The 27,025-nt window shown below is 40.4% G+C and overlaps 1 protein-coding gene across 3 annotated transcripts in view; it reads left to right on the forward strand.

Annotated features, from left to right (window-relative positions):
- The window catches only part of mwh (multiple wing hairs), a 53,110-nt gene that overhangs the window by 15,823 nt on the left and 10,262 nt on the right, over window positions 1-27,025 (forward strand). For 2 of the 3 annotated variants that reach the window (XM_065485171.1, XM_065485172.1), the window contains exon 2: window positions 9,292-9,418. In XM_065485171.1, coding sequence (XP_065341243.1) covers window positions 9,292-9,418 — 127 coding nt within the window. Of the gene's footprint in view, window positions 1-7,072; window positions 7,197-9,291; window positions 9,419-27,025 lie in introns of those variants that run through there. The other variant, XM_065485173.1, reaches the window with a different exon arrangement.

Consider the following 27,025-nt stretch of genomic DNA (forward strand, 5'->3'; position numbering starts at 1 on the left):
CATCGTCTTATTCTCAGAAATTGGTCTGCTGGTGTGTACTCAAACTTACTCAGCTGCACTTGATAAGATATAAACGTGCGGCGAGATCGTCATCGCGGCTGGGAAAACACGTTTTAAGCAAATCCCTCTGCAAATATTGACGCCAGCGTTAAATTTTGGCCAACCTGGATCTGCGGATCGCTTGTTTAGCACGTTGATCATTGCCCAATACAAACTCCATAACATAATAAAAGAAGTAGTGGAAACAAAAGAGTTGAGTACCGCTTTTAAGTTGCTGCAGATTCGGAGTGAAATGCAGAAAATTGTTCCAATAATTAATTACCGCATGCTGTGTGATTAATGCAATTGCATTTAAACACAATGACAAACAAATTTAAATTACAGCGGAATGTTAAGTTGTAATTTTGCAATCATGGAAATATTTCTAGGCCAACCAATCGTATAGCTAACAAAGGAAAGTTAAAAATCAGCCTTTATGAAAAAGGCTGATACAGTAAGACAGTATATATATAATGTTAAATGCGCATTTGAGAATCACTGCATATCGCGTGGAATTTTGTTAGCTTGAAAACTTCTTACATTAAAGTTATAAAAAACAGTCATCGTCCTCTTTGCAGAACAACAAAATCATATTTTTCTTACAGTTCAGAATTAAAAACTTTTTAACTTTTGAAAAGGATCTAAAATTTTTAACTATAAAGCGAGTGAAACGCAAATCTTGGCAAAGACGTGCGGCACTTGACTTTGACAAGTCCTTGAACGAGCGTCGTTCCAGTTGAGAACTTGGAAGTTTTCATACACATTTTATCCCGCAGCAAAGGCAGCTCGTAAAATTGTGCTTTTGAGCCAAGCCACGCAATTTCATTGTCATCGCCGCCACACCGACTGAGAGCGGAGACGTCAAAAGCAATATCATCTACTGTTATACTTTAGCAAAGCTGCCAAAAAGTGGTCCTGCTCTTAAATACTTGTGGCGTCCGTCTTTTCCTTCGTGCTCTACCGCGGCGAGAGAGAAAAAAAAGCATGCAGACAATGCGTATGGAAGAGCAGGCGAATAATAAATAAATAAGTCATGCGGTGCACTCGGACTGAATCCACAAAAAGCTGCTTAGTTGGACGGCAACAGATGCAGATGACGTGTTTGGAAAATTATGCTTGCCGCGGTCCTTATTCGCTGGCCAGAAGAAGCATTGACCGCGCGTCTCAATTTCACCTCTCGTCGCGCAGACACAATTTTAATTTTTAATGAGCTCTGCGCCGCTGTGAGATTTGCTGCTCTCGGCCGCAATCAGAACTCACATAATAGGTTATGTAGAGACTAGCTGCCGTGATATTTCGCACTTTTCTTTCACAAAAGCGTCTTCCCGCTCGATATTTTGCAATTAGGCTTTTCTGCTATGCAAATCGACATCCTTATTGAACTGTAATTATTGGCATTCACAAGACTACATATTAATAACGCAACATATTATGTGAAGCTGTAAAAATCACTATCTGAAAATTATGGGTGGGAATGAATATTTGCCTGAATGCCATTTTTAACACTTAAAAAACCTTACACCTTTCAAGTCACACTTCCTGCATTTAGTCATCTCCCCTTTTTGCGCATAAATTAAAAAAGTACTGTCTCTGCGTGAATTTTAGAGTATATTAGCAGGTCGTGCACTTTCTTGCTAATGCCCCGCCTAAATTGCTTGTATTACTTTCTTCTAAACAATCATACACAAGCCGACGCCTCTGGCCACCACAAAAAACGTAAAACTTCGCATACGTTTTTTTGCAGAGTGAAACGGGCGGAACACATATATTAAGTTCGTAAATTTTTCGCTGCAGCGAATAGCAAGATCTTAAAACCGCAAGCTTCTTTTTTGTCTAATTGAGCGTAATTATACTGCACTGGTTTGCCTCAGTCATCCAAAGTGTGCTTAATTTTGGTCCAATCAACTTTCAAATGTTTTTTTTTTTTACCTCTGCCAGCTGGAGTTCCCGACCAGAGCAGTAATTCGCCAATGCCAACTTAAAACAAAGCGTGAAATTCCGGCTCGCCCTTCGAAACAATGCATCGTCCAATGTCCAATCAATCACTCTGGCAGCGAGAAGATTGAAAAGTCCAAATTCGTCCAGTTGAGGAGCGAGCGTCGCGAATTATTCGCGCCAACTCGACTTTGCCACGCAGCCCTGAGCGTTTTTTGGCCTGCCGCGAGACCTTGAGATGTTGTGTTTATCTCTTGCGACCTGCGCCGCGCCGCGAAAGGGTGAACGGCCCAAAATATGAAAGCCGCATTATCTCAGCCCGTGGGAACGGTGACGCCGGCTTCCCCTTGCAACGAAATTTCGTTTTAATAAAAATTGGTGTGTGTGTGTCTGCGAAGATTACTTTTTACTGCCTCCTCCGTCGCAGGGCAAAGTTTGCTTTTTTACTGTTTACGCTGAGAGTCATGCGAGAGGGCCATTACCGGCTGAGTTTTATTATTTTTCAAGTGGACGGTCGCACCTAACCTCTGCTAATTGTGCGTTCGGCTGGACAGCAATTACTCGGTATAGGTGCTTGTGCCGCAGCCCGAGCATCTCGAATTTACGGCTGCTGCTTCATTCCTCTCGCGTTTGTTTTGGCAGCTGGCAATCAACGATTTTCTTACAGCAGTCGCAGATTAAACAAATGTTCTGTCTGAGAGTAAAGGTCAAATTACTAGTTGACTCCGTGAAAAATGCTGCGGCAGCATGAAATTTTTATGTGTACATGTGAGGATGATCATAAAATATTTTAATATAAAAGAAAATGGAACGCAATGATCACGAGTATCTATTTCCCGAAGAATAGTGCGAAACAGTCACGCTGTCGAGAGACAATTATTTGCAACTAAGTAGAGCTTCTCCAAATAATGACGACTGCCGCTTTTACTTTTACGCTTCTCTACCAATAAAGTCATAAAAAAGGACTTTTTGATCACGTCTGAAATGCGGCAGACGAAATACCATATCGACCACGCGTATAAGAGTTTTCAGTGCCGTAAAAACGAAAACGAAATATAAAATCGGCACACACGCCGTCGGTCGTAATTTCGAAAGCGCATTTCCATTTCTACGCCGTGCATCAAATTGTTTTCCTCAGAAATTAATTTTGCCGAGTGAGGTGTTTGGGAAGGAGTTTGGGTCAAACGTGAGGCGGTAAAAGGTTGCTACTCACATTTTGGCATATCAGCTGCAGCAGCAGCCGCAGCAAAATCAGCACTTTACCTGCCATTTTCGTGGAGCATAATTAATCCGTCATGTCGGCGTCTCTCAATGAACGAAACAAATTGCCCTCTGTCAAGAAGAATTCGGGCTTTTCGCAGATTAATTGTTGCCTTGTGCAATAGCTTCGGCCCTTTCAACTCTGCTGGAGTTCAAAACTGCTCATTAAATGAAAATTCCACCTGTGGAGAACAAATCTTGAAGATTTTGAATTATCCGCCAAATTAACAATTTGTTTGGATTGTAAAGCCTTCTCTCATTATAATTACTCTTACCAGGCAAAGAATCTTCTAGAAATGAAGGGCGCAACCAACACTATAGCAAAAAAATGACGATGATTAGGTTTTATTGGTATACAAAATTTGATAGGTTTTCTATTTTATCACATCAATTTAGATTTTCACTCCTACTTTATTTAATTAAAAAATCAAATACAATATTTGCAGAAGAAAATTTTGCGGCTTGAAGTTGTAGAACAAAAAGCATTTTGCGGTGGCTGAGCGACCCGTTCAGGCGTGGAAAGCAGTAGAATCGTGAAGAGAACCATATCCTAGAGGAAATACTTGAGCTTATGTATATTTTTCAGACTTCTAATGCAGCTAATCTACATGCGCGCGAGAATGGTCGTTCACTCTTTGACTGCCGCGCGCGCGGATGTCGTAAAATATTATGCTGAATGAACAGTTAGCCACAGATATTATTAAGAAAATTGTCGAGAAGCACGCCAGTTGAATTGGATCCAATATCCAGTTCGAGTTTTGCTCGCTGCTGGACTCTTTTTATATATATAAAATCACTTGCAGCTGTGAGTGGATTTATACAACTTAAAAAATAGAACTCGCTGCTAATTGGGTTAAATGTCCGTAATGATGTTTACTTTAGGCATCGCACTAGAGAGCAAGGCAATAAAATTTTGTTTCGTGTTTCTGCAAAGATAAATGCATTCACTGATTTTGCTAACTTGATTGCATTTCAAAAATTGCTAAGGGATTTCATCATAAACTAATTTAAATTTAAACGGCCATTTATGTTCAATAGTAAGATAATAAACCACTCTTTAAATAATAAAGGCTGTTTGAACTCAACTCAACTGGAATTGTAAGTTTTGGCGTTGAAAGCAAAATGTTCATATTTCACTCTGTTCTTTAATTGCCATCAATGCCATTTTTTAATATGTGTTTTTCATATTTAAAAATGTAATTTTAAAAAACATTTAATCGATAGAGGCAGTCAAATGTGCAGTCTTATACTAGCTTACGATTGAGAAATTCTCACATCAATTAAAGAGATTAATCTGAGTAGAAAAACGAATAAAAAGTCAGTTAGTCTCAAGCTTCTAAGTCTGAAGGGACGAAATAGTGATTAAATCTGTTTTACAAAATTTTGTAATTAATAAAATTAAAGTAAAATACTTTGAACATAATAATTGCTTTAAACTATATTCCTCGACGGCTTACTTCGAAATAAATAAACGCTGACAAATTCCATAATCGCCTGTTAACGCGTCTTATAATAGAATAATTGCATTGGCCCCTTTCCTTTCACACCATTGAATCCTTTTTGCGCTTTTGTTACGCCATATGCCGTCTGTTCGAATGCGCACGGTTATTATTCATTTGCCTGTTTGCACGTCAGACACCTACAGAGAATATTCAGCACGCAGCGTGTGCGATTTGTCTTGCAAATATTTTTGCCAGCACGAATGACAATATTTCATCGCGCGTCAATGGCCGCTTTTCTTGGAAAAAAGCCCGAGGATGGCAAACGTGACAAGCAAATCTTGAACCAGTCGCGACGATAAAAAAATCCTCGACTCAAATTTGAATTTCATATTCGCCACGCAGTAAAAGATTCGTCAAATAATGCATGGCAACTCCCACTCTGTCGAAATTTTCTCTTGCTGCCGTTATTGGGCAGTAAATTTATCGCATTCTGACAGATTAATTTTACACCGCATAGCCAGCGACGATTCAATTAAATCTGCAGCATGGTTTTTTTCAATTGGTTAATAAGCTCAGAGTAGAGAATTACTGCCTGTCAAAAGGTCATATGTGGCTGTATTTCAAAAGAGAAGCTTACTTGTAATTAAGAGACCATTTTATTGCTTTTGGTGCATTATTAATAATTCATTTCGGCATAAGAACCAAAGCTTGAATTTTAGCGATGACGCACGTGCACTGCATACGAATATGGTGGAAAATTAATTTGCGCTCGAATTCGCCTACCGTTGCGCAGCATGGGCCTTCGCGTGATCGTATCTCCGCCATGCATACACACTCGCCTTCGCAAGTGCACGATTTCGGACGAGTGCGTGACAAAAATATTCTCAGCAACAGGAAATACTACTTTTGCAAGGGCACCAGGAACGGAAACGTATTGTTTTTGGAGGGTAAATTTCCGTTTTCATCGTGATATTGATATTTTGCTTGAAAATTAAGCCGTTTGGATCGTTATACTTAGCATTTTGTTATATAGAAAAATGAGCTAAATTTAATAAGGGAAAATGCTGAGCAACACATGAAAGACGTTAGCCAACGCTCCAAGCGCTGCATCTAGAAATTAAGATCTCTTTATTTTTATGCTAAGCGTTCTCACAAATGACTTCTTACGCCTCTAGTCAATAATTAGTGGACCAAACTCTCTCGTCCATCCAACTAAAAAGCACCGTAAAAACGCTTTTCCTCCGAATGTGATAATCCTGATCGTGGCGGGACCTTTCAACTCTGAATTCTTTTAATTGGCTTCTTCTGTTTACTTGAAAATGTTCCGGGCCACTCTCCTTATTTTCGAATCCGCGGGGCACATCATTTCGATTTTCAAACAGCGGTTAGATGATGCAGTGAAAGCTGTCGATTGGCGCGATGGAATTTGAGAATGGCACCAAGGAAAGTGCCACTGGAGCTCAACTTGACCCCTGCCAAAGGATCGTTTTTCGCCATCGATCGTGAGAGACGCAGCTGATGGATGCGCACGTGTTTCGTGTCACCCTACGCTTCTGGGAAAAATTCTAGGCTTCGTGACTCATTTCAAAGACCATCTTAATTGCTGCATTCCTATTAACCTTACCACAAAGCAGGTACTCTCGATCATATTTATTGAAACCTTCTCGCGTATGATAAATCTAATTAATTTAAAAAGAGTTAAGACTACTTTATTTTAATTAAACATAGCCAATCATCAGGATAAATAACATTTTAATTTTCATGCAAGATGTTTGAATCCGAGAACAAACCAGTTATTGCGTAATTAAAAAAAAACATTCGTCGCTCTTTAATTGTGTATTTAGAAAGGAACTTATTTGCTTGTAATTGAATCAATAATTCGTATCAACACGTCCATTGTACTTTTCTCGTGTTTCACTTTAAAGCTAACACACATTTTCTGCTTTACAATTTTACTGTGGTAATGAGAAAGGTGCTCTCTCAGTGAGAATCATGCACAATGAAGAGAGAAAATTGTAATGAGTTGCACATCCTGCTGTGTGGTTTGAGGTTATTGTCACCGGCCGACGCTGCTCAATTTTAATTTCTGAATTAAAAACTAATTTAATTCATTTAGTGCTGCTTCTTGTGTTACACGCACGATTGAGATTAAATCTAGCTCCCGCAATGCAAGGCAAAGCACCCTTCTGGTCTAATAATGGGCCTTTTCCTCATCACTTGCAATAAAACAAACACTGTGGTACATTTTCTAACTGCACCACTTCCTCCGACGGGATTTTATTCGCGACGAGCAGCAGTTTATTTCTCACACACTCTCGTGTCTCAACATTGAAAATTCCTCTTCTCGCGTGCACTTCTCGCTTTTTTATCGTACATTCTCGAGTTCATTCCGCCCAGGATAAGTGCATGGCGGGCATATTTTCCTTCACTTGCACTAGCAGACTGTTCTTCGAAATTGGTTCTTGCACAGTTAGATCGAACACACTGCAATTATTACAGGAACTCCTGCGGGCGTTAGAGGTATCACAAGTCCGTATTATTTACTTCAGAATATGGCAGACATATATAAACTGTTAAAGGTTTTTGGGAAAGATTCTAAAACTCTTTCTTCATTATTACCGTTTCGTTTTTTCCTAATAAATGAGCTCATAAAAATATTTAAAGTATAATTAGGTAGTGTCGGTTTGTAGCCTATTCCGATTTAAATGGTGCTGCCTAAATTTCGTCGCACATCTTGTATTTTAAATAGGGCTGGTTCTGAAAATTTAACAACCAACTGTTACCATTTTGAGCGGATTGCCGGCGAAGTGGACACTCACCGGTGCGAGTGAGACGTTCGTCTGGTTTATAACGGTACCTTAAACGCAACCACCGTTCTGCTCAGGTATAAATGCTCTCTCGCTCGTGTGCAGCTCCTGGTGCGCAATTTACACCGAGCATAATTTCAGCAGACGGACGAGCAACTACTATCCTTCTCACTCACTTCGGTTTTTACTCACTCGCTCATTTGCTCGTGTAGTTGGCCGATTTGGATTGGGTCTACACACGTCGCGCTTAATTTAGGGTTTGCTCACTTCCTCGAAGCCTCAAATGCAACAGTGTGAACAATCAAATTGAGCAAAAACTCGACAAATTGATTGAAATTGTTTATGGTGAGCGCAATCAAGAGAGTTTTTTATGGAGGAGTTTCGTTTACAAAATTTCTGAGCGGGGGAAAATGCAAGTATTTTCTCTGTAATTGTTTTATAAATCCCCGTTACGCTTCATAAATTTTTCCGCGAATCTAAAATACGATTTTTAATTGGGTTCCGGAATGCTGTGTATGCATGTACCTGTTTTATCTTGGTTCTCAATCATGAGCGGCACATCTCCTAGAATTTTAATCCGACCAAACCAGCTCCTAGACGACGTCAACCTGCAAACTAACGGGCCCGTCGAATGTGCGGCCGTGAAAAGCTGCCCTGTCCACTTATGCAAAATATGGTCCACGCACCTGTTGACGTTCAAAACGAGCTTGCCGCCCTAATCAAACTCGAGTGGGAAACCAGTAGAGAATATAAAAATTGGACCAAGGCACAGTGGTGCCATTTTGGCACTAATTCTGTTTTGTGCTGGTGTCAATCAACTCTTTCGCAATCCGATTGTTCACGCGTTAACTTCACTGCAATTGTGCCGCGGCAAACCGCGTGCCGAACAAAGGGTCGCGCAGCATGAGAGATTCTCAGCATCGGCGCCTCATAGATAATGTGCCCCTTTTGATAGTGTTTTGCGAATACAGAGGTGTTACACACGCACGCACACGACAGCAACCATTCCAGCCATTTAAAGCAGGCCTATTCTTCGACGAGATGGATGAATTGGTAATTATAAAAGTAAATCAGCTCGGCTCTTAAAAGAGGCAGACCTCAAAGGGAGATACGTGGAAGCCTTCGCTCAGTGTGTTGAGTTACTTTTCCATGTCTTACAGCTTGCTTTATAAATTTGTCATTCAGAAGAAAGGTATTATTAATTCAAATGTTAAATATAAAAAGGAAGCTAAGAATGATAAGAAATTACTTCAGGTGCCGAGAAAATGCTGGCCTTCGCTGCCGCGCACCTCTTTGAAAGACGTTTGTTTTATACTGCTGTCGTTACAAATTTAACTAAGATATTTCCTCGTAATTCTCTCAGCCTGACTGTTCAATTACCAGTGGCAATTAAATTTGTATGTATTATTATTCTCGCACAAGATAGGTTTCTCAGCCTTGAGTTTCCAATTAAGATATAAATCAATCTCGGCCAAGTAGATCTCTGCAAAATCAAGCACAAACCTATCGTTTCCGATTAGCATGCGCGCCATATTAAAAATTTCTAATCGACAGCCAAAGTAAAAGGGGACGAAATTCGATGAAAAGTTACGTTCGCCGCTGAGATTTCACCTGGACAATAAACGCAGCTTGATTTGGTCGAAGATAGCATTTTACTACTTTGAGAATTCCGTCGACGCGTTTCATCTGGCGCATTAAAATTTTTATCTTGAACTTAACGACCCGCAGGAGCAATTATATCTGCGCTATCTGTTAGATTCGAAACCCTTTTCCACGTGAATTAATCGCATTTCTGTCTATGATTCCAGGAGCTCGTTTTGGAGCGAGATGGCTCCAGAACCGCACGGCGCTGACGGTGTCCAGATGCGGCGAGGGAGCCGAGCCAGCGAGATGTCCTCCAGTCTGGCAGACCTTTGGCGACACGACACCACAAAGGTAGGAAAACCGCATCGCAACGGTTGCACGCAGCCCTAGCGAAGCAAGCCGAGCTGTACGCATGTTGATTTCATTATGTAAACTAACACGAAACCGAAGAGGTGAAAAATCCTTCAGATGAGGCAAATACCAGCACGACGCATTTCTGAAGGGCATTTCTCAGCTATTGGAACTATCTGCTCAACAGTTAGTCAAACAACTAATTTAAGTCACATTTATTTGGTGCCTTATCAAAATGAAAACTCGCTTGCAACGCAACTGTTCAATCCAGGCCCTAAATCGCAGTAGGTCTGGACCAAAGCCAGTTGTTGCTTACCTCAACTGACAAACCAGTAATCAACATGAAAGTAATTGTATCCCTTCTGCCACTGAAACACAAAGTTGGAAAAAATCGATTGCTCTTTCATTGCTTAACCCGTTGGTTTGAACGCGCTGCTGAGGACTCGATTTGCATTTTATTGAGCAAAATGAAATCTGCAACAGCAGCAATCATGATTATCCTCTATTAGAATCTGCTGAGAAACGGTCGTGAGCCAGCAATTATCGCCAAAAGCACACGCAAATTCTTTCCTTCGCGCACGCTCCTGCCGCAGCAACAACGGCTCCTTTCGCAACGACCGCTCGGATGCTGCGAACGAATTGAAATACCTCGACTTCACACGCAATAATTCATCTCTTCCAGCACTATTATAGGCACATTATAATTCGGTGAAATTAGAACTCGGAACTGTTATCGTGAAACGTTACTTGATTGTTCGTGGTATTTCTTCAAAAGCGATGACTTTATTTAGATGCGGTTTCAGTGTAAATTGATTTTTCTTTTTTTTAATTTAACATTCTAAACTATTTTACATTTGTATTTACATAAACAAGAATTCAATCTCAAACCTTTCAATTTTCAATGCTACCAGCGTAATATCTTCAAAATCATTATTTACTTATTTTAGCCTCGATAAATTGTGACTATTGGATTAAACCGTTAGCTCTTTAACTTTAAAATGTAGCTATCATTTCACTTTCTTAATAATTATCTTTGCTTTTGTTATGTTTTCATCAAAACATAAACCTAATGCTAGGCCTTATGGACACAACGTGAAATTTTAAATCGTTCAGCGTGCTCTGATTTAAACACGCAATTTTCTTAAATTATTCCTTTGCAACGAGCAACCCAGTCAAGCCTCCCAATCAAGCGTCCAAATGATTCACAGCATCTTGCGGTACCTACTTGGGGAGAGTGCGAAAAAACTAATCGAGTGACACTGAATCAGCAGAAAGAACTTGCATCATTAGAGAACAAAAACGACCGGCAAATTAGACCTATGAATGACTTTTGTGCTGCGTGACGACACGAGCTTCTATTTATAATTTAGAGAGAAAATTGGAAATTTCTAACGCAGCTAGCAGGCTCAATTTTCTTCTCGAATTTCCTCTCGTGGTCTTTTTCGTTTGCGCTAAATGAACACGGCGCTAAACAAGCGAAACGGTTCAAAAATTGCCTTTTCGACTGATAAGCAAGCACACGCTCTGGACCTGGATCACGTGATGGATGGTTAAATCGCGTCCGATAATTACAGGGCCCGATGCTTGGCCGGCGAATTAAATCAAAGGCACGCAGTCAAACCTACCGAAAATTACGCTCGATCGGCTCGATCGGGCCTGAGTTTACTTGACCGGCTGATCGGTTAATGGCCACTTTTTCGCCTGCGTGAATAGCTTTTCAGGGCTATTTGCATTTTCAAAGTAAAAGTCTATGATGAATGTGGCTATTTTGTGTGAGGGGTATGCCTTAAATGATCGCTTTCGCAAACATATTAATTTCATGGGTTTATTTGAGTCATCAAAATCAGAGTTTGATGAAAAATTTGTTTTGTTGGCAACATAATTTATTGAACTGGAGCTGGTGATCTTTTATAAATGGATATTTATTTAACGATTTTGCTCAAAGATGGAATGATTTTATTTAATATAATGTTGTTATATTGCTTTATATGGCCTTTGTGATAATCTAGATCATATGAATCGTTGCAAGCGTTTGTGCTGATGCTGATCAATCAAATTGAATGCGTTGAAAGCGAAATCGAACACAACAATGCGCGTGTTTTGATAATTGGCTCGATGAAAAGTGTCAATCTAATATCGTGCTCGAGATTCCAATCTGCAGACTTTCTAAATCACCAAATTCGGAAAGACGCACAGCATCCATAAACAAAATTAAAACGATGTTTACAGTTCCTTTGGCGTGCCGAAATTGTACACAACACATCCTGATACATGTTGCGTCTTCCGCCGCACAGAGGATTTGTGGGAGGAAGAACGGCATTCGCATAATAATAACGACTGAGAGGTTGATGTGCTGGGAACGAATGAAAATTTCGACCCAGCCATTCCCAAATACGGCGCCGATCGGCGAGAAACGCACAGGACGGAAATGATAAAAGTTTATTGTTGTTCGGCGGCGTGATGTATCCCACGATTTCGTGATTAATGCCACGCTCCGCGAGCTTGGTAACTGAGCAAGTTTGCCACTCATTCCTGATCGGACTACTATTCAGTTTTGAGTTGTTTTGTCTTTTACGCAGCCGCCTAGCTGATGTGAATACTCAATCAATTGTTTATTCAGTGCGTATTATTGATTGACTTGCAAAACGCCAGCAGGCGTGGGACTCTTTCGATGCCCGCAGTGCCCATTGTTCCTTTTTCAAATTGAGTGCTTGTTAGACAGACTAATAGGCAGGCTAATTTAGCTTATTTTGCTCTGCGAATGCAAATTTATAACGCCAGGGCGTTCCCCAAAGCGCAGCACGCCCTGGTTTATTTCTTTATTTATTAGGACCTAGCAAAGTTTACTTGACGAGTGAGTAAGGAAGTGTCCGTTTTATTGGCTGTGTTTTTGGTATATTGTGTTTCTTGCAGAATCTATGCTCCGCGGGTAATATTAAATGCCAATTGTTCATGACATCATATTACTGGAAAAGTGGTTGGATGAAAAATTGAGAGCGGCTTTTTAATTGGAAACTTCTACATGCACTTGAAGGAACTAAAAGAAACCTTATCCGAGATTTCTTATTGCCAGTTTTATATCAAGATGTCGCAAACTGAGATATCGATTGTATATCAATCAATGGCATGGTTTTATTTCCTGCTCCATGATACCAGAAGAGCAAACACGACAATATTCCGCAATTTTCCTCGAATTTTAAAAGTGCTGGTCTGCTTTCATTGCATTCGTGGCGCCTCGGTTAGCACTTTGTAGCAAGGCCGATACAGCGATTATTTATATCTCTAATCGCACGTAAAGAAGAGCGATAAAAGCATTTTCGCTCTCTTTCTCAGCACTGGAAAATGAGGATAAATTGCGTGGTGAGAGGAGGTCAAGCACCACGAGCCATAGGTCGATGATTGGCCTGCAATGAGGGTACAACTCGCGTAATTGCGGATTATCATCATTATGTCGAGCTGCTTCTTCTTCGCCGCCATTATCGCATCTGCATCAAAGCAAGAGTTATTTCACTCTCTGCGTGATCTCCTTCCCCGCGAAGGCCGAATTAATGTAATAAGCTTGCTACGCGCAATTATTATATGATGCCTCGCAGTACCTTAATTGAAAACCGAGATCTAACCTTTCGGTGTGATAAAATATTGCTAACATTGCATTACATTGTGATTTAATTGAATTTGTTAGCTCGTAGAGCAGTCAATTAAACGAAGCATAAAATGATTTTAATTGCATCAAGCTGATAAGCGCATTGTATTTTTAATTCGAATTAATTGAATTGGTGAAGTAATCAAGTGGCCGCACAAGAAGCGAGGGGTTTTTCTTAATTTGATGCATGTATCAAACGGACAAGCAGCAGCTGTTTGCCTGGAAGCCATTGCAGATAATACAATCGCGTCTTCTATAAATCAAATTCGCTCTTTGCCTTTTAAACAGAATGATATGGTACGTTCGTTGAAACAAAATCTGCATGCAACTGTTTCGAACAAATGAGCCGAGAGTCAAGATCAGCGGCATTAAATAGGAGAGCTGCCTCAAGTGAAATACCAAATTTCAGGTCCACTTGCGTTGAAATAGAATTAGTAACATTACCCAGACGGAGAAATGAACATAAATCCCTCATTGTGCAAAAGGAGCTTGAATATTTCCAAGTCGTTTTATACCATACTTAAAATATTTGTCTTTCGTTTTACCACTGCCTCTCATGAGGGCGTCGCTGTTTTATCAATTTGTAATTCATGGAGTAAAAAGAAAAAGTGAATAGCGCTCTGCAAAAATTTACATTTAATGAAGAATTTTGTCAAGCACTGCACTCTCTTGAAATACTGCATGAAATGCTAATTGAATTTAAATGTGTTAAGTCTGTGGTGAATGTAATGCGAAAGTGCACCTTGTGTACTTGAGGCGAAACATGCGTGTCGTGTCAACCAACGCAATTTTATGTCAACGCAATGTATTATTCCGGTACTACAGAATGGTTTATTGCTGAAATGTGCGTTTCTCAAAATTGTCAAAAGAAACGAAAAGTAACAACCCAGTTCCCAGGATCATTAAGAAGTATAAAAATACAAGAAAAGTGCCATTACTGCAGATACTGTTTCTCAGATCCAAATTAACATCCCATTATGTCAGCGTTGGATGTTTTTTGTTAATTACCCCCGTGCATAGTGCAATCATATCAAAATGAAAGGGAAATCGCCGCTCCTCGCTTATCAACACACGAAAACAGAGTGTTTTTGATCTCTTGCCGACAGCAACTCTCGCTCAATCTATATTGGTTGCAAATATTTTTAGTTATTTCATATTCTTTGAAATCATTATCTAAAATTGAAACTCAGGTACGCAAAAATAAGCTAAATGAAAGAATAGTGTTTTATAACAAGACATTGGGCGCCGGTGCCAGGCGCTGTCATCCTGAATGCCGATATCTCAGCAGGTCACGTCGGGGTCAGTTTCAGTCGATTAATCGAGATAGTCTTTGTCTTGCACCAAACCCTGAGAAAGTTAAAACTCCATTGACCTGGTATCAGCTATACTCCTTGGCCTTCTGAACTATCTCACAAAACCTTCAACATATATGTTTCAGCGCATATATGTCATTAAAAATTAACAGCATATCTCTTTTTGAAAAGGAAAAGTTTATTCAAAATTTAGTTACGTAAAAGAGGATGTTGTTCAAATGCAAAATCTATGTAACGGAAGTCTTCTTCAGTTAAAAATATTGCGAAAGTTATGATATGTGATGGCAATTTTAAAATGATTTACTTTGTGTCAGTATCGTACTGCACGTATTGCTGTAAATGTAGTAAGTGCAAGTTGATAAGCCTGCATCTCAAAGCTTAACAAATTAATGATTGGACTTTAAGATTTCTCAGAGCATTGTTTAGGGATTTGCGGCGTAGCATTATTAATGACTTCCAGCGGCTCAACAAAATGTCCTGTGAGATTTATTAAAGCTGCTGGGTTTTATCTGGATCATCAGGAAATATGATTTGCGAGTGCGCCATGAGAATTCTCCATCTGATTATTAATGGGGCACACACTGCTTCCTTGACAGCTTCCAATTACATGAATCAAATGGGAAGATGGGCCAATTATGAATGAGCGGAGGTTGGTGAGTAATTACTTATTGGCGGCTGTGTGACGGTCTATTTAAAGACGCAATAAAAGTGCATTAATTACAATATTATTTATAAATGACACAGCTGACCCACCTGAAGAAATTAATACAAATAGGCACCAAGCATGATCAACAGAGTCACTTTAACATTTGACTTGATTTTTGTTTGGGCTTCAATAATTTCATCTAGCTTTTAAATTATTTTTAAAATCGTCCGTGCGCAAATTGTGTTTATTTAATGTGTTGCAACTCCTTTATTCTCAAGAAAATGTGATCAATCTAGTGCGTCATTGTCGCATTACTGTGGAAATCGATTCACATAATATTTCTTAGTTGATTACGATCTAAACTCTTAAATGAAAATATACACAATGCGCCATTGACTGGCTTACTGTCCTAAAAACCAAGACAATACGTTTTTACTCATCCCTCGCAATATTCCAAGGTCTGCTGGACGCACGTAAGTTCGAAGCAAACCCACCGACGCAGCCGCCGCACCGACGACTTTTACTTTTTAAACGGCGAAAAATGGCGAGAGCGACGCAAACAAATGACCGGTTATCCATGTCTTGGCCGGCATTGGCACCATTGTGTTATTATAAATTGGCAGCATCGGCGCGCGGCTATCTCATTATCGGCGGCATCAAATCGGCCCAGCGACCTTGCACGGAGATTTGAACGCACGAACTGCCGGCGTTGAAAGCTGCGGCTTTTCTGCCAAACGGAGAGAAAAACGCGATGATCCTCTCTCGTGATGCAACCTCGCTCGTTTGACAGACAATGCCGGGTTGAAGGGCGGGGCCGCGTGGTCGCCAAATTATTTCGTGCCCGCCACCCATGAAACTGGTGCTCTTTGCTGAATTGCTGATAGCGATAGCCATTATTTTTAAACTATGCCGCCCGTGTGCATGACCATCGCGCCGCCCGTTTGCACGCTTAATTTGTGGTAATCTTGAATTTTAATCAACGTGATACGTCAGATACGTCTAATGGTTTTAGACGGGTATTGTGTGCAAATCACATACGTACGTCATGCTGGAACTGTTTAGCTAATTACTAAAATTTGCTCATTGACTTCATATTTATTTGCACTCATGAATTTAAAAACCCTTCCCCTGAGAGCAGGGATTTATTTATATACATGCAGCTAATTAACTAGCCAAATTTTCGCGTGACGTTAAGCAGTTTTAAAAATAAGAGTGACATAAAGAACGAGTTCATGTCTGTTTTGAGCAGCAAAAATTTAAAATTACTTGAAGGAGCAGGATACTAAAAACCATTACTTCCTCCCAACCGTGCGTGCTTTCTGGTTGAGCCGATGATGTTACGTGTGCATCAGCTTTCCTTATACAGCACTTGTCCGGTTCGTGAACCTGAGATGTCTGCTGCCGAGTTAATTGTGCTCGCTGGCAGCTTTTGTTTTGGCCCAAGTCTCACTCGGCGCGTAATGCCGTGTGTGTGAATAAATTTTCCTTCACGGAGGTGCTCTCGTCATTTATTTTCCTCGTGGTTCGTCAAAACTCGAGAGATGTGCCTGCCTGCTCTGCAGGTGGAATGTAACCTTGCTTCCTTCTCTCCATTAATTACGCTCTCATTGTTATGGGTCCCCTTACTCTTCATATCTTATCTAACCACCAGCGTGAAAAATAAAAATAAACTCGCACACACACGCAGTGCGTGGAAAGCAAAAGAATGAGAGCATTATTAACTTCGTTATGTAAAAGGGACGCGTTCACTTGCAGCAGACACCTGGCCTTGAAATTTTAATTTTAATTAGTTTTTAACACCAATTTACAAGTTTACAATTGAATAATTATTCACAATGGTGGCTAAGCTAGTTTTTTTAAATGCGTAAATTTTGTGAGTGAAAATTTCCTTAATTAGGAAAGTTTAGATGATCGCTTTATTTTTACCTGGTTTCACAACGCTACCTTAAAAAACGTAACGAAGTAATTCTGTAATTTTAAAGGCACAATGCACAATTCATTGCATTAAGAAATTTCATGGGCATAGTTGACCGAATTGTAAATTTTCTCATGTGCTAAAATCCAATATTTGCAAACATGAAATCTTAATTGCGACCTCATTTAAAATTAGCTAAACACCCAAGGTGCTACTGAAAAAAATGAATAACAGCCAGCTGAATCACCTGCATACTGTGGGACCTTTTGTTGAATTTCGAGAGCTTTTTTCTGCAACTTCATTCGCGAGTGTTTGTGTTGTAAAAACAAAGAAGCGATTATGTAACACAATAGCTGAGAGCGTGGGACTTGAAAGGGGCCGATTACACACACATATTTCATATTATGCTCTCCAGTTCTGCTGTATATTATTTGCATCTCACACCGCAGTTTCAATAAAATTATAAATCACGCCGATTTCCACGACCTGAGTCGCTGAAACAATATAAATAATCACTGCACTGGCTGGAGGAAAGTATGAAAATGTGTTTTCTCATTAGGGTTACCATATCTATTGAATTCATCTATAGAATATTAGAAACGGCTTGTGCACTTTCACTGCAAAGCTAGTAGTCATTGATAAAAATATTCTATTAGAGCTGATTCGGTAGCCAGTGCTGTTGCGTAATTTGTCTGGAAAAACGAAACAAACTAGATGATCCGCAGTGAATGATTGTTGCATCTTCGTGACTCTTTATGACTTACGGCAACCCTAAGCGTCGAGAGAGAGAGAGAGAGAGAGAGAGAGAGAGAGAGAGAGAGAGAGAGAGAGAGAGAGAGAGAGAGAGAGAGAGAGAGAGAGAGAGAGAGAAAGAAGGTTACATCAGCCAAGGAGAGAAATGCAATAAGTATTTTTCACACAATCTGCATCAACACAGACAGATTAAGTGTTATGCAACCTTTTTTGTGTTTTTATCGCTGTTTCGTGCTGCGAGGCGTTTTGTATGCTTTCAATTCAACCGTATACGCGCGGATCACGAGATGCATGCAAATCAAACTGGTCGCAATAATGATTTTTAACACACTCGCGTGCTGATCGCGCTGCAAAGGGGAAAAAATGCTAAAACGGCCGAGGCGAGGCTGCCGGCCAGTTTTTTGTGCGAATGCACTGACGATGTAAATAATTGGCGCTGCATTCAGGTCCACCTCCGCCCAGCCTTTGCTTTCCATCCGATTGTTTATTTACTGCGTCGCATTTTTTGCATTCGTGATTTACGAGGCGAAAAAGGCGTCGAGAGAAGAGTGCAGTGTGTAAAAACCAATAAATCCGGCCCGCAGCGGCATCAAACGAAAACAAATATCGCTTGTAGCAGTTGAGCTGTCAATGAGAGATTAATTGCTTCGCTTGCAGCATTACAGGGGCGAGCTTCTCGCATGTTATTAACAGTTCATGAGCCAGGGCGGCAGGTTTAAAAATGTGCATACCACTCAGTGCAGTCGCCGTGGATTATGGTCACACTCCTCTGCGACAGAAACCACAGCTGTCTGTCTGATCTTATGTAACTCAAAACTCATGGACGACTACAAAGAAGGTTTAACTGCGTACGTAATCATACAATGAAAGATTGATATTTAATCAGATTTTGCTAATATTTTAAGTTATCAGATTTGATTAAAAAAATTAACGAAATAAGCAGTTTTCAGAATAAAAGTAGTTTTTTTATTATGAAGTAATATGAAGCCCAGAGGAATTTTAATGTCAGGAAGATCCCACAGATCGATTTATACCTTGAATAAACTCTATATTTAGTTTGATGTCAAAATATTTAGCCAAGTTTTTAAAGTTCTGAAATTTGTCGAATCGAAAAATTTCGACCTCTGAACTTGGTTCACATCAAGACAGGCCACGCGATACTTACGAGATCTTCTTTTGTCAAAACGTAGAATGCTACTAGATAGTTCCTTGAAAGTCATATCTAATATTGCATGAACCGTTTTTTTACAAAAAGGTGAGAACTAACCAATCATTAACACCTGTGCTGTTATCAAAAATCAATATTTTAATCTCACGCGTTGCAAATTTAACAGCACGAGAGGAGAGGTACGTGCGCGCAAGTAAATCCAAAGTCAATCACGGTCCATTACGAACGACCTTAAGGCAATTTCACGGGCGTATCGCAAGTAAGCAACGACGATTGTCTCGTGTGCGAGAAGAGCATCTGGCGAGATTACGCAGAGATAATCTGGTTGCATGAGAAGCAATTTTGCTCGCTCACGGGCAGCAAAATCCGTCTAAAAATTGCGAGGTAGATTTACGAGATCGCCGGCCGCGGCGGCGGCTTGGTCACTTATGAGCAGTGTATGTGTCTGTGTGGGAGTTCATTGACCCGCACAGCAGAGGTACACTCGCGGACGAGAGGAGCAGCATCTTTGAATAGCTCCACGCCTGGCATCATTAGAGAAGAGCAGCATTTTTCCCCGCGAAGACGACGCATTTTTACTTTTTACCAACGGCGGCAGCTGCTCGACGAGAGCAAATCTGCGCTCGTGTGGATTTGGATTTGAGCAGGTTCACGCACTTTAATGGCCGGTCTGATTCGCTTTTAATTCCCATGCGTGATAAATGACAGGGGATTAGAATTCACACGCTGGTGCGGAGAGGCCGGACAAATTAAGATGGCTAATTTATGAGCACCTGCTGGATCGGTTTTGCGTCTGCAATTTATCGTCGGATTCTTCAAGGAAAGTGAATAAATCCCTGTCGTTCCACGTGTCAAGCCTGTTTACGCTTTTGAAATTAAACTGAGCTAAATTGTAATTTCTGGCCGTTTAACATTCCGAATTCTGCGGGATGCCAAATAAGGGGCCTATGTTGCCATTTTTGCCACTTTTTGCTCGTATAAATTTTGCGAGCAAAGAACGAAGTTGGTAATTACAATGGCGATGCCTATAATTATGACTATGAGCATTATTTTTTCATTAGATTGGAAATTCTCATAATTTGGTCTCTAATTTTTAGGTTGCGATTAACGTCAAATAGTTCGCCAGTTTTCCCTACTTTCAGTATCTTAACTTTTCAAGATTTATATTAAAACAAGTATTTCACAACAGTTTTTAAGGTTATCGAAAGCGGACGAAGCTCATTAGAATAAAAGAAACCAAGAATTGAGAGTTGCTGATCCGAAATCATCGCTTTGAGCGGACGTTTTGTCGAGAGCTGTTTCCGCCGCTCTCATTTTCGCCCGAAACGAGTTAATAATACAAATGTATCGTCACTCTGCCGACGCCCCAGTTGATATATCATATTTACTTTCAATTTTCACGCATGCCCGAAGTGAAACGGGAACTATAGAAGAAGAGACTGCACTGGACCGCAGGCAGGCAAATTTCATTTCCTGCGCGCATTTTAGCGGAATGGATGAAAGTGAAGTGATCAGCATCGACGAACTGTTTGACCAAGACTCGCACCTGTCTCAATGTCGGACTACTTTCAACACCAAAACTTGCGCTTTCTTCGAATGGGAGTTTGATAATTAGTGCAACTCGCGCCAAGGCGAATGAACTTGAATATTTGATGGCTTTCATAAAATAAGTAATGGACCGGCGCTGCCGCAGTGTATAATAGTGATAAAAAAGCATTTGGCGATATTTATAAGGAATTTGTAGAGGTTTTGTCCATATTTGGAATGGAAAATGCAGTCGTAAACTCCGAAACTTTTAACAAGCTAATTATATTGATCAAAAGGTTGCTGAGCATTCGTCAGTTTTATTTGCTAACTTTTGAGAGCAAACAAAAAATTTGTGTTTGAAGGCACATTAACTGGAATAAAAATTTACTATTTTAAATATTTTACAAAAACATTACCAGCAATTTTAATAATTAAATGTTGCTCAAAATGAAAAGAAAATCATTTAAGGAATTAGTTCTACAGAAATACTAACTAACTGTTTCAAACGATCCTGAAGTAGAGCTCATAGCCAGCCTTTGAGTCTCAAGGTTTGTCCAAATCTGCCGTACAATCTAAAATTATCATAATATGTATACGGTGATCTTCATCTCCTGTCCTCATTAACCACTCCAATTACAAAACACAAGAGCCATTCCATCTTGCACGGTAAATTACACATATTCGGCCCAAAACGTCGGTTAATTTTATCTCGCGAGTTGCTAACTACTCGAGCGACTAATCAGACTGCTGACTGAGATGTCGCATTAATTATTCCTCAATGACCTCTGACAATGAGCAGCTAGGGCGTCTCCACGTCTTTTGCTCAGGCAGGCGTGCTGCTTTGTCTGCGCCTCGAACAATAAGCCGCCTCCTTGGACTCACTTGAAAAGACGAGAGCGTTTAAATTTTTTTCTCTTCATAATAAAAATAGAGGCGTTGTCTGAAGCATGCACGCTCATCAATCCATCCATCAACACGCTGCAGCCGCTTTACTTTATGGTTGCACGGAATCCATCAAGGGAACTCGCCTGAATCTGAATTCATTAATGTCTCTTTTGAAAAAGCCATAGGGTGGAGAACTGAGACATGAAATCTGCTTCGTATTTCATTTTCAACTTTAACCAACTAACTAACGAGCAATATTTGTAAACGAGTCATTAAATACAGCTTCTAAACCGTGACTTATGGTTCGGCTAATGATGTTAATTTATAATTTAATATTAAAATAAATTTTTCCATCCTCATAACTTTGAATCACGATTCAATCTTCGTGCTGCAAGAACGTGTTAGTTGGAAATAGAGATATTTAAAAGAAATAAGCTTTTTGTTACATCTTAGTCCTTGCAGAAGCTGTGAACCTTAAAAAATATATTCGCCGTTAAATAAGGAGAGCATCTTCTACTCTCCTTACCGTTAAAGCTTTCCTCTGAGCGATCATCGCCCAGATGGACAAAAAACCTTTTTGCAAACTATCCCTCCATGAAAGTTGTTTTTTCGTGTCCGAAAAAAGCTCTCTTTAAACTCTCTGGAGAAGAGTGAATGAGACACAATTAGTGCCACACTCTATTTATACACGATGGCGAGAGAAGTCTTCAATCAATCAAATAATGAATGCGCAATATGCCACACCGCGTAGCTTGTGACGGTGCAAAAAAGAAACGAGATTGATGGTGAGATCCAAGTGAAAACGAAATTCACGCGACAAATATAGCTCTTCTAACAAATCAATCATTATGGATAGCCACAGCACGATCAATTTCACATATATTTCATGCTTCCTCTTCGAAAAACAATATGCAACGGGTTTGCAAGTGCACTTGAGCAATTCTGCACAAAAACGAAATATTCCGTTCTCGGCAGCCGCTTCATCGGACTTCCATCAAATTGGTACAGTCGCCTGACAAAACATCTCATCAAAATCGAGCTGGTTCATTCCGCAAGATTGCCTTCATGACCACACGCTCGCGCGAGTACCGTTTTTCTGCACGCATGTAGATTCGGCACAAAAAGAGCAGTGCACTCAACGGACGCCCATTGCGCCAGTCGAGCGTCCCGACGGCCAATTATTACTGCAGTCCCATAGTACAATCGGAGAATAATAAAGCATGGGCAACGCTCGAGTGCACCCGTCGAGTGTGAAAATCCGAGTGGAATGCAGCCCACGCACGCAGTGAAATGAGAGAAGTCTGCAACAAACACTTCACTTTCCCAGCTGAAACGCCGTTTATTCTTTTGGTGATTTATTGAACAAGTACCTGAGATTTAATTACGCCCTAAAAAGACTGATATTCACTCTGCTTTTGATTTAAATCGCGATTAAGAACCCCTGTTGCGAATAGTAGGGCATTTGATGCAGCGGTTGGATCCAATTAGGATATGTACGGCTATGTACATTTATCATCTACAGTTGAATTCTATTCACGTTATGGCAGTGAATTTTAAACTTCTCTCATATGAATAGCAGACTAAATAAGATTAATTTTAGGCGAATGTGGAGTTTTTGGCCCATTCTTTTCGCCCAGATTTTAACTTTCTGAATGATGCAAATTATCTATCATTTAACGGGCAACTTAAAACAATTTTCAAATGCCCTACTAATGAGGAAAAACCCGCTTCACAAAAATACAAATTAAATGTATACGTTATCATTCTTTCAGGGTAATTAATTCGGCATTATATACCATCGAAATGTAACTTCATCTAATTAGATGGATTTCTCACGCGCTCCATGCCGATGCAAATTCACTATAAACGCCATCGTTGCGTGTGCATAACTGTTTTTTCGTTCATCAAAAAAGAAGTTCTTGCGACGAGAAAGAAGAGAGATAATTATGCAATTTGTGTGTGTATCGCGTACGGCTCGCGCCTTGCGGAATTAACGCTAATTGTTTCCACATAATTAACTGCACTTTTCACACTGGGCCCGAGAGATCTGATTTATGTTTGCGTGTGGCCTAGTCTCCCGTCGCTACTTTGAAATGAATTTTTGCAAGCGTCATCCATCATTCAACCTCTGGACTCGTGCTGTCGTACTTGCAGTGAATAAATTTGGTTTTTGCCCCTGCGCGAAATATCATTAAATGGGTCAACTAGTATAACTGGCTCGAATTTCCAAGTGTCACTGCATTCGATTTTCGTTGCGCAAAATGTGTCCTTGTAAAATGCTATTATTGCATAGCATAAATATCTTTAAACATGCATTATTCCTCCTCAATACTAAATTTCCATGCTATCATAAAATTTAAAACAGCCGAATAGAAATTATTATATTTAAATCAATATTCATAAATATTAAAGAAAACCAAGTGACTTTTCAGGGTCGCCTAAAGGAATTCTAATGCAATCTCTAACAAGGTACTCATCCTTATCTCCCTAAAAGAAGTTTTCAACCTGAAGATAGTATATCATTCTATTTAGGCGTTGCGTCTGCCCCGCGCCAGAAATCAATGCAGTGCGTGCAATTATGCTATGGATGCCCGCGGAGGAGAAATGTTCAAACAAAGCTAATCGCGTATAAATCAAAGAGGCGCATCAGTGCGCTGCTGGCCAAAAGTAATTGGTTTCGCATTTATATTCCGACCACAAGTCAAGCTAATGATGCGACCTGTCAAATGTTAGGCACGATTTCAGAAATTCACTTTCCCACATTCCAAACGAAGAGAAGAAAAAAGAGAAAAACCTTTTTGTTGGGTGTGGTATATATGGGGAATAAATTTAGAGCGTTTTAGTTTCAAAGATAAAAAACGAAACAAAAACATCACACTTTATTCATCCGAATCAAACCAGCAAGATCTCACGGTTATAAATTTGAGAGCACTCGCCGTGAGAATTTGCCCAGTTTTTTTTATTCTATCTGAAACCTGCTTTGGCCTTTCTTACATAAATTATCAAGCTGCGCCAGATGATGGTTTGCCGAATTTAAAATGCGCGGAACGGCGAAAATAAGTTAGATGATAATTAGAAAGCGTCTAATGTTGGACGTCCGCGGTGGCTGATTAGCATAGAAATTTGGCGCCTCAAAAATCGGCCACAGCCAAGGTTGCTCGTAAAACAGCAAAGAGGACATTATCTACTTAGATTGTCACATTAGGACCAAGTTGCTTTGCATGCAGGTCCGATATTTATGAACGCCAAAAACATTTTGGTTAATTGCAGACTGTAAGACAGCGCACTGAGTGATTTACGGCCGGTGTGTCATTGCCCGGCTCCAATGGCCTCGGCAGTCGTTAAATTAAAGGGAAAAATCACTCGCATAACATGATAGCAAAGGTGTAAGTGATTTTTTTGCCGCACAACCATCAACGTGAACTTGAGTGCCTTGATTTTATTGGCGCAATAAAAGCGCCTTTGGCCTGGCCCCAGTCTCCCTTCATGAGTCATTTTTTGCGTTTCGCAACCACGATCATGATGTGTGCATGCAACAAACGCAGAACAATGAACCTGTTTTTGGCACACAGAGCAGGCAGTAATTGTTTGAAACGTATATATGACACACACACACAGACGTGTCCTTTACGTGCGGCCTATATTCGTACATTAAAAACCGCAACTTCTGGATCACTCTACCCGCGGATTCTCCATTGAAAAGGCTCAGTAGGAATCTAGCACCCATTGAATTTTATGCTCCATATTCAAATTTATACGCATGTCACCGCATTAGGAATGCTTTTTAACGCGAAAGAGCTAACTAAATCTTGCATGGTTATTCCTTGAATGAAAATTTTTAATCAATGGATGAGTCTAAAAACGGCCTGTTAGTAAGACTGAGTCATTTTAAACTTTTACTCTTTAAAACATCAGCCAAAGGGCATTTTTAAAACTGGCCAGGTTTGCCCATTCTTATTTCCCTGCATCCTGTTAAAGGTCAGATTCTGCTGTCAATTTAAACTTCGACACTTTCGCACGAGTTGACTGGACGTGAGCTGGTGCTCCGTGTCCATGAAATTAAGCACGGACAATGCAAACCGCGCGGCACAGTCGCTTTTGATTTACTCTTTACTGCTACTCGTTTTATCAGATCGAGGCGCTTGTGAGAATAATACAATAAGAGTTATTGGTTTTAAATTACGGGCGGGTGTTGGTTGGCCAATGCGGCGCAGAGGTTGTGCCTGGTCACTCGAAACATGAGCTCACCTCACTCAATCCACTAGCGGCAGGCAGATTCCTATCACCGCGTGATACATAATAAACAAAAAATTTCACTCTCTCGCCTTCGACAGCAGCGTTTTCAAACGCTCGCACATTACTGGTGATTTATGAACGATTGCCAGCAAGCCGTGCGGAGGCGGCTTGACCGTAAAAGGCTCTCGAAATTGTGCACGGATCTATTAGGCAGATAATAGCACTCAGTGGGCTTTCTGCACTAACAAACTCGCACCGTGAGACCAAATTTCATGCCTCATTTTTCAGACACTTTCGGGAAACTTTCTTCCAAGAAAGCCATTTTGGTAAAATTCGTGGAAGCACAATTTCATCATGATCAAAACTATTCCGTAAATATTTTTGCCCCTGCAAATTCATACTTCCTTTGTTTGTTCTCCTCGGTTGAAGAGGTGTTGATACCATCTTCCTGATAAAGCAATTCACTCTTCGAACGATTGTGTCTGCGCCGAATCTCTGTTTGCATTGTGTGTGTTTCGTACGTGGTGGTGCGAGGTTGTAATCTTGACCTCTATCCACGCAGGTGCTTCTGCCAAGTGCGCGCTCAATCAACATTGCCCATCAGAGTGCGGCATGATCATCACATTGTTTATTGTTTACCCGATGCATGACTACCGCAGCCTGCGCACAATAAAAACGCGAGCTCGCGATCAGTCAGTCAGGACTCGTGGCAGGAATCACGCTGAAAGTGCGCCGCTTTAACTGCTCAATTCGCCAATCGAATGAGCGCCTGGTGAAATTCACTAATTTTACGAGTTCATTAAATTGTGCTCATGATTTCACTCAACTTTTTATGTTTAGATTTCCCTTTCCGCGGCACAATATTAGCAAATTCGAAAACTCCCCGATTTGAAAATCAATTTGAAAAGCAAATCAACAGTTCAGCTGTGTTGACACAAAGAACGCCAGATGGAACTCGTCAGAAAATAATTTAGTGTTGAAATTTCATTATACGTTGTTATGGCTGATCATTTTGACGTTAACGTGAAAGAGCGTTGGCTTGGCAAACCCGAGGGCGCGAATCGCACGTTGCACTACAATTTAAATGACACATTGTAGCCAAAATAGGCGATCTCAGCCGGCGAAATCGCGCCCATCAAAAAGTCATGATCTCGTCACCGTCACCTTTCAAGACCTTTCTCACAGCAGGCGCGCGCGTGATTTTCGTTGAAACGATTTTCCTTTTGTTCTGTGGCTGACCACACAAAGCGAATGCGCCCACGCGCGCGATGCTGATCTCGAGATAATCTCTCTTGAGGCCTGATTTCCAACCGTGGTGGCTTCTGTTAAAAAAATCACAGATCAAGGAGGAAAGATTTGAATTAATTGACTCGTGAAAAGAAATAAATTAATAAAAAAATGAAAAGGCATCTTGTGCGATCTGTGTTTCCCCTTCCTCGGTTCCGTTTTATTTTTATCAAATTTCCCGTTGGTCACAAAACGGTTACGCTGCTTTAATGGGCTGATGAAACTGCTTCTGCT

This window comes from Cloeon dipterum, chromosome 3 (genome assembly GCF_949628265.1).
Source record: "Cloeon dipterum chromosome 3, ieCloDipt1.1, whole genome shotgun sequence".
NCBI lineage: Eukaryota > Metazoa > Arthropoda > Insecta > Ephemeroptera > Baetidae > Cloeon > Cloeon dipterum.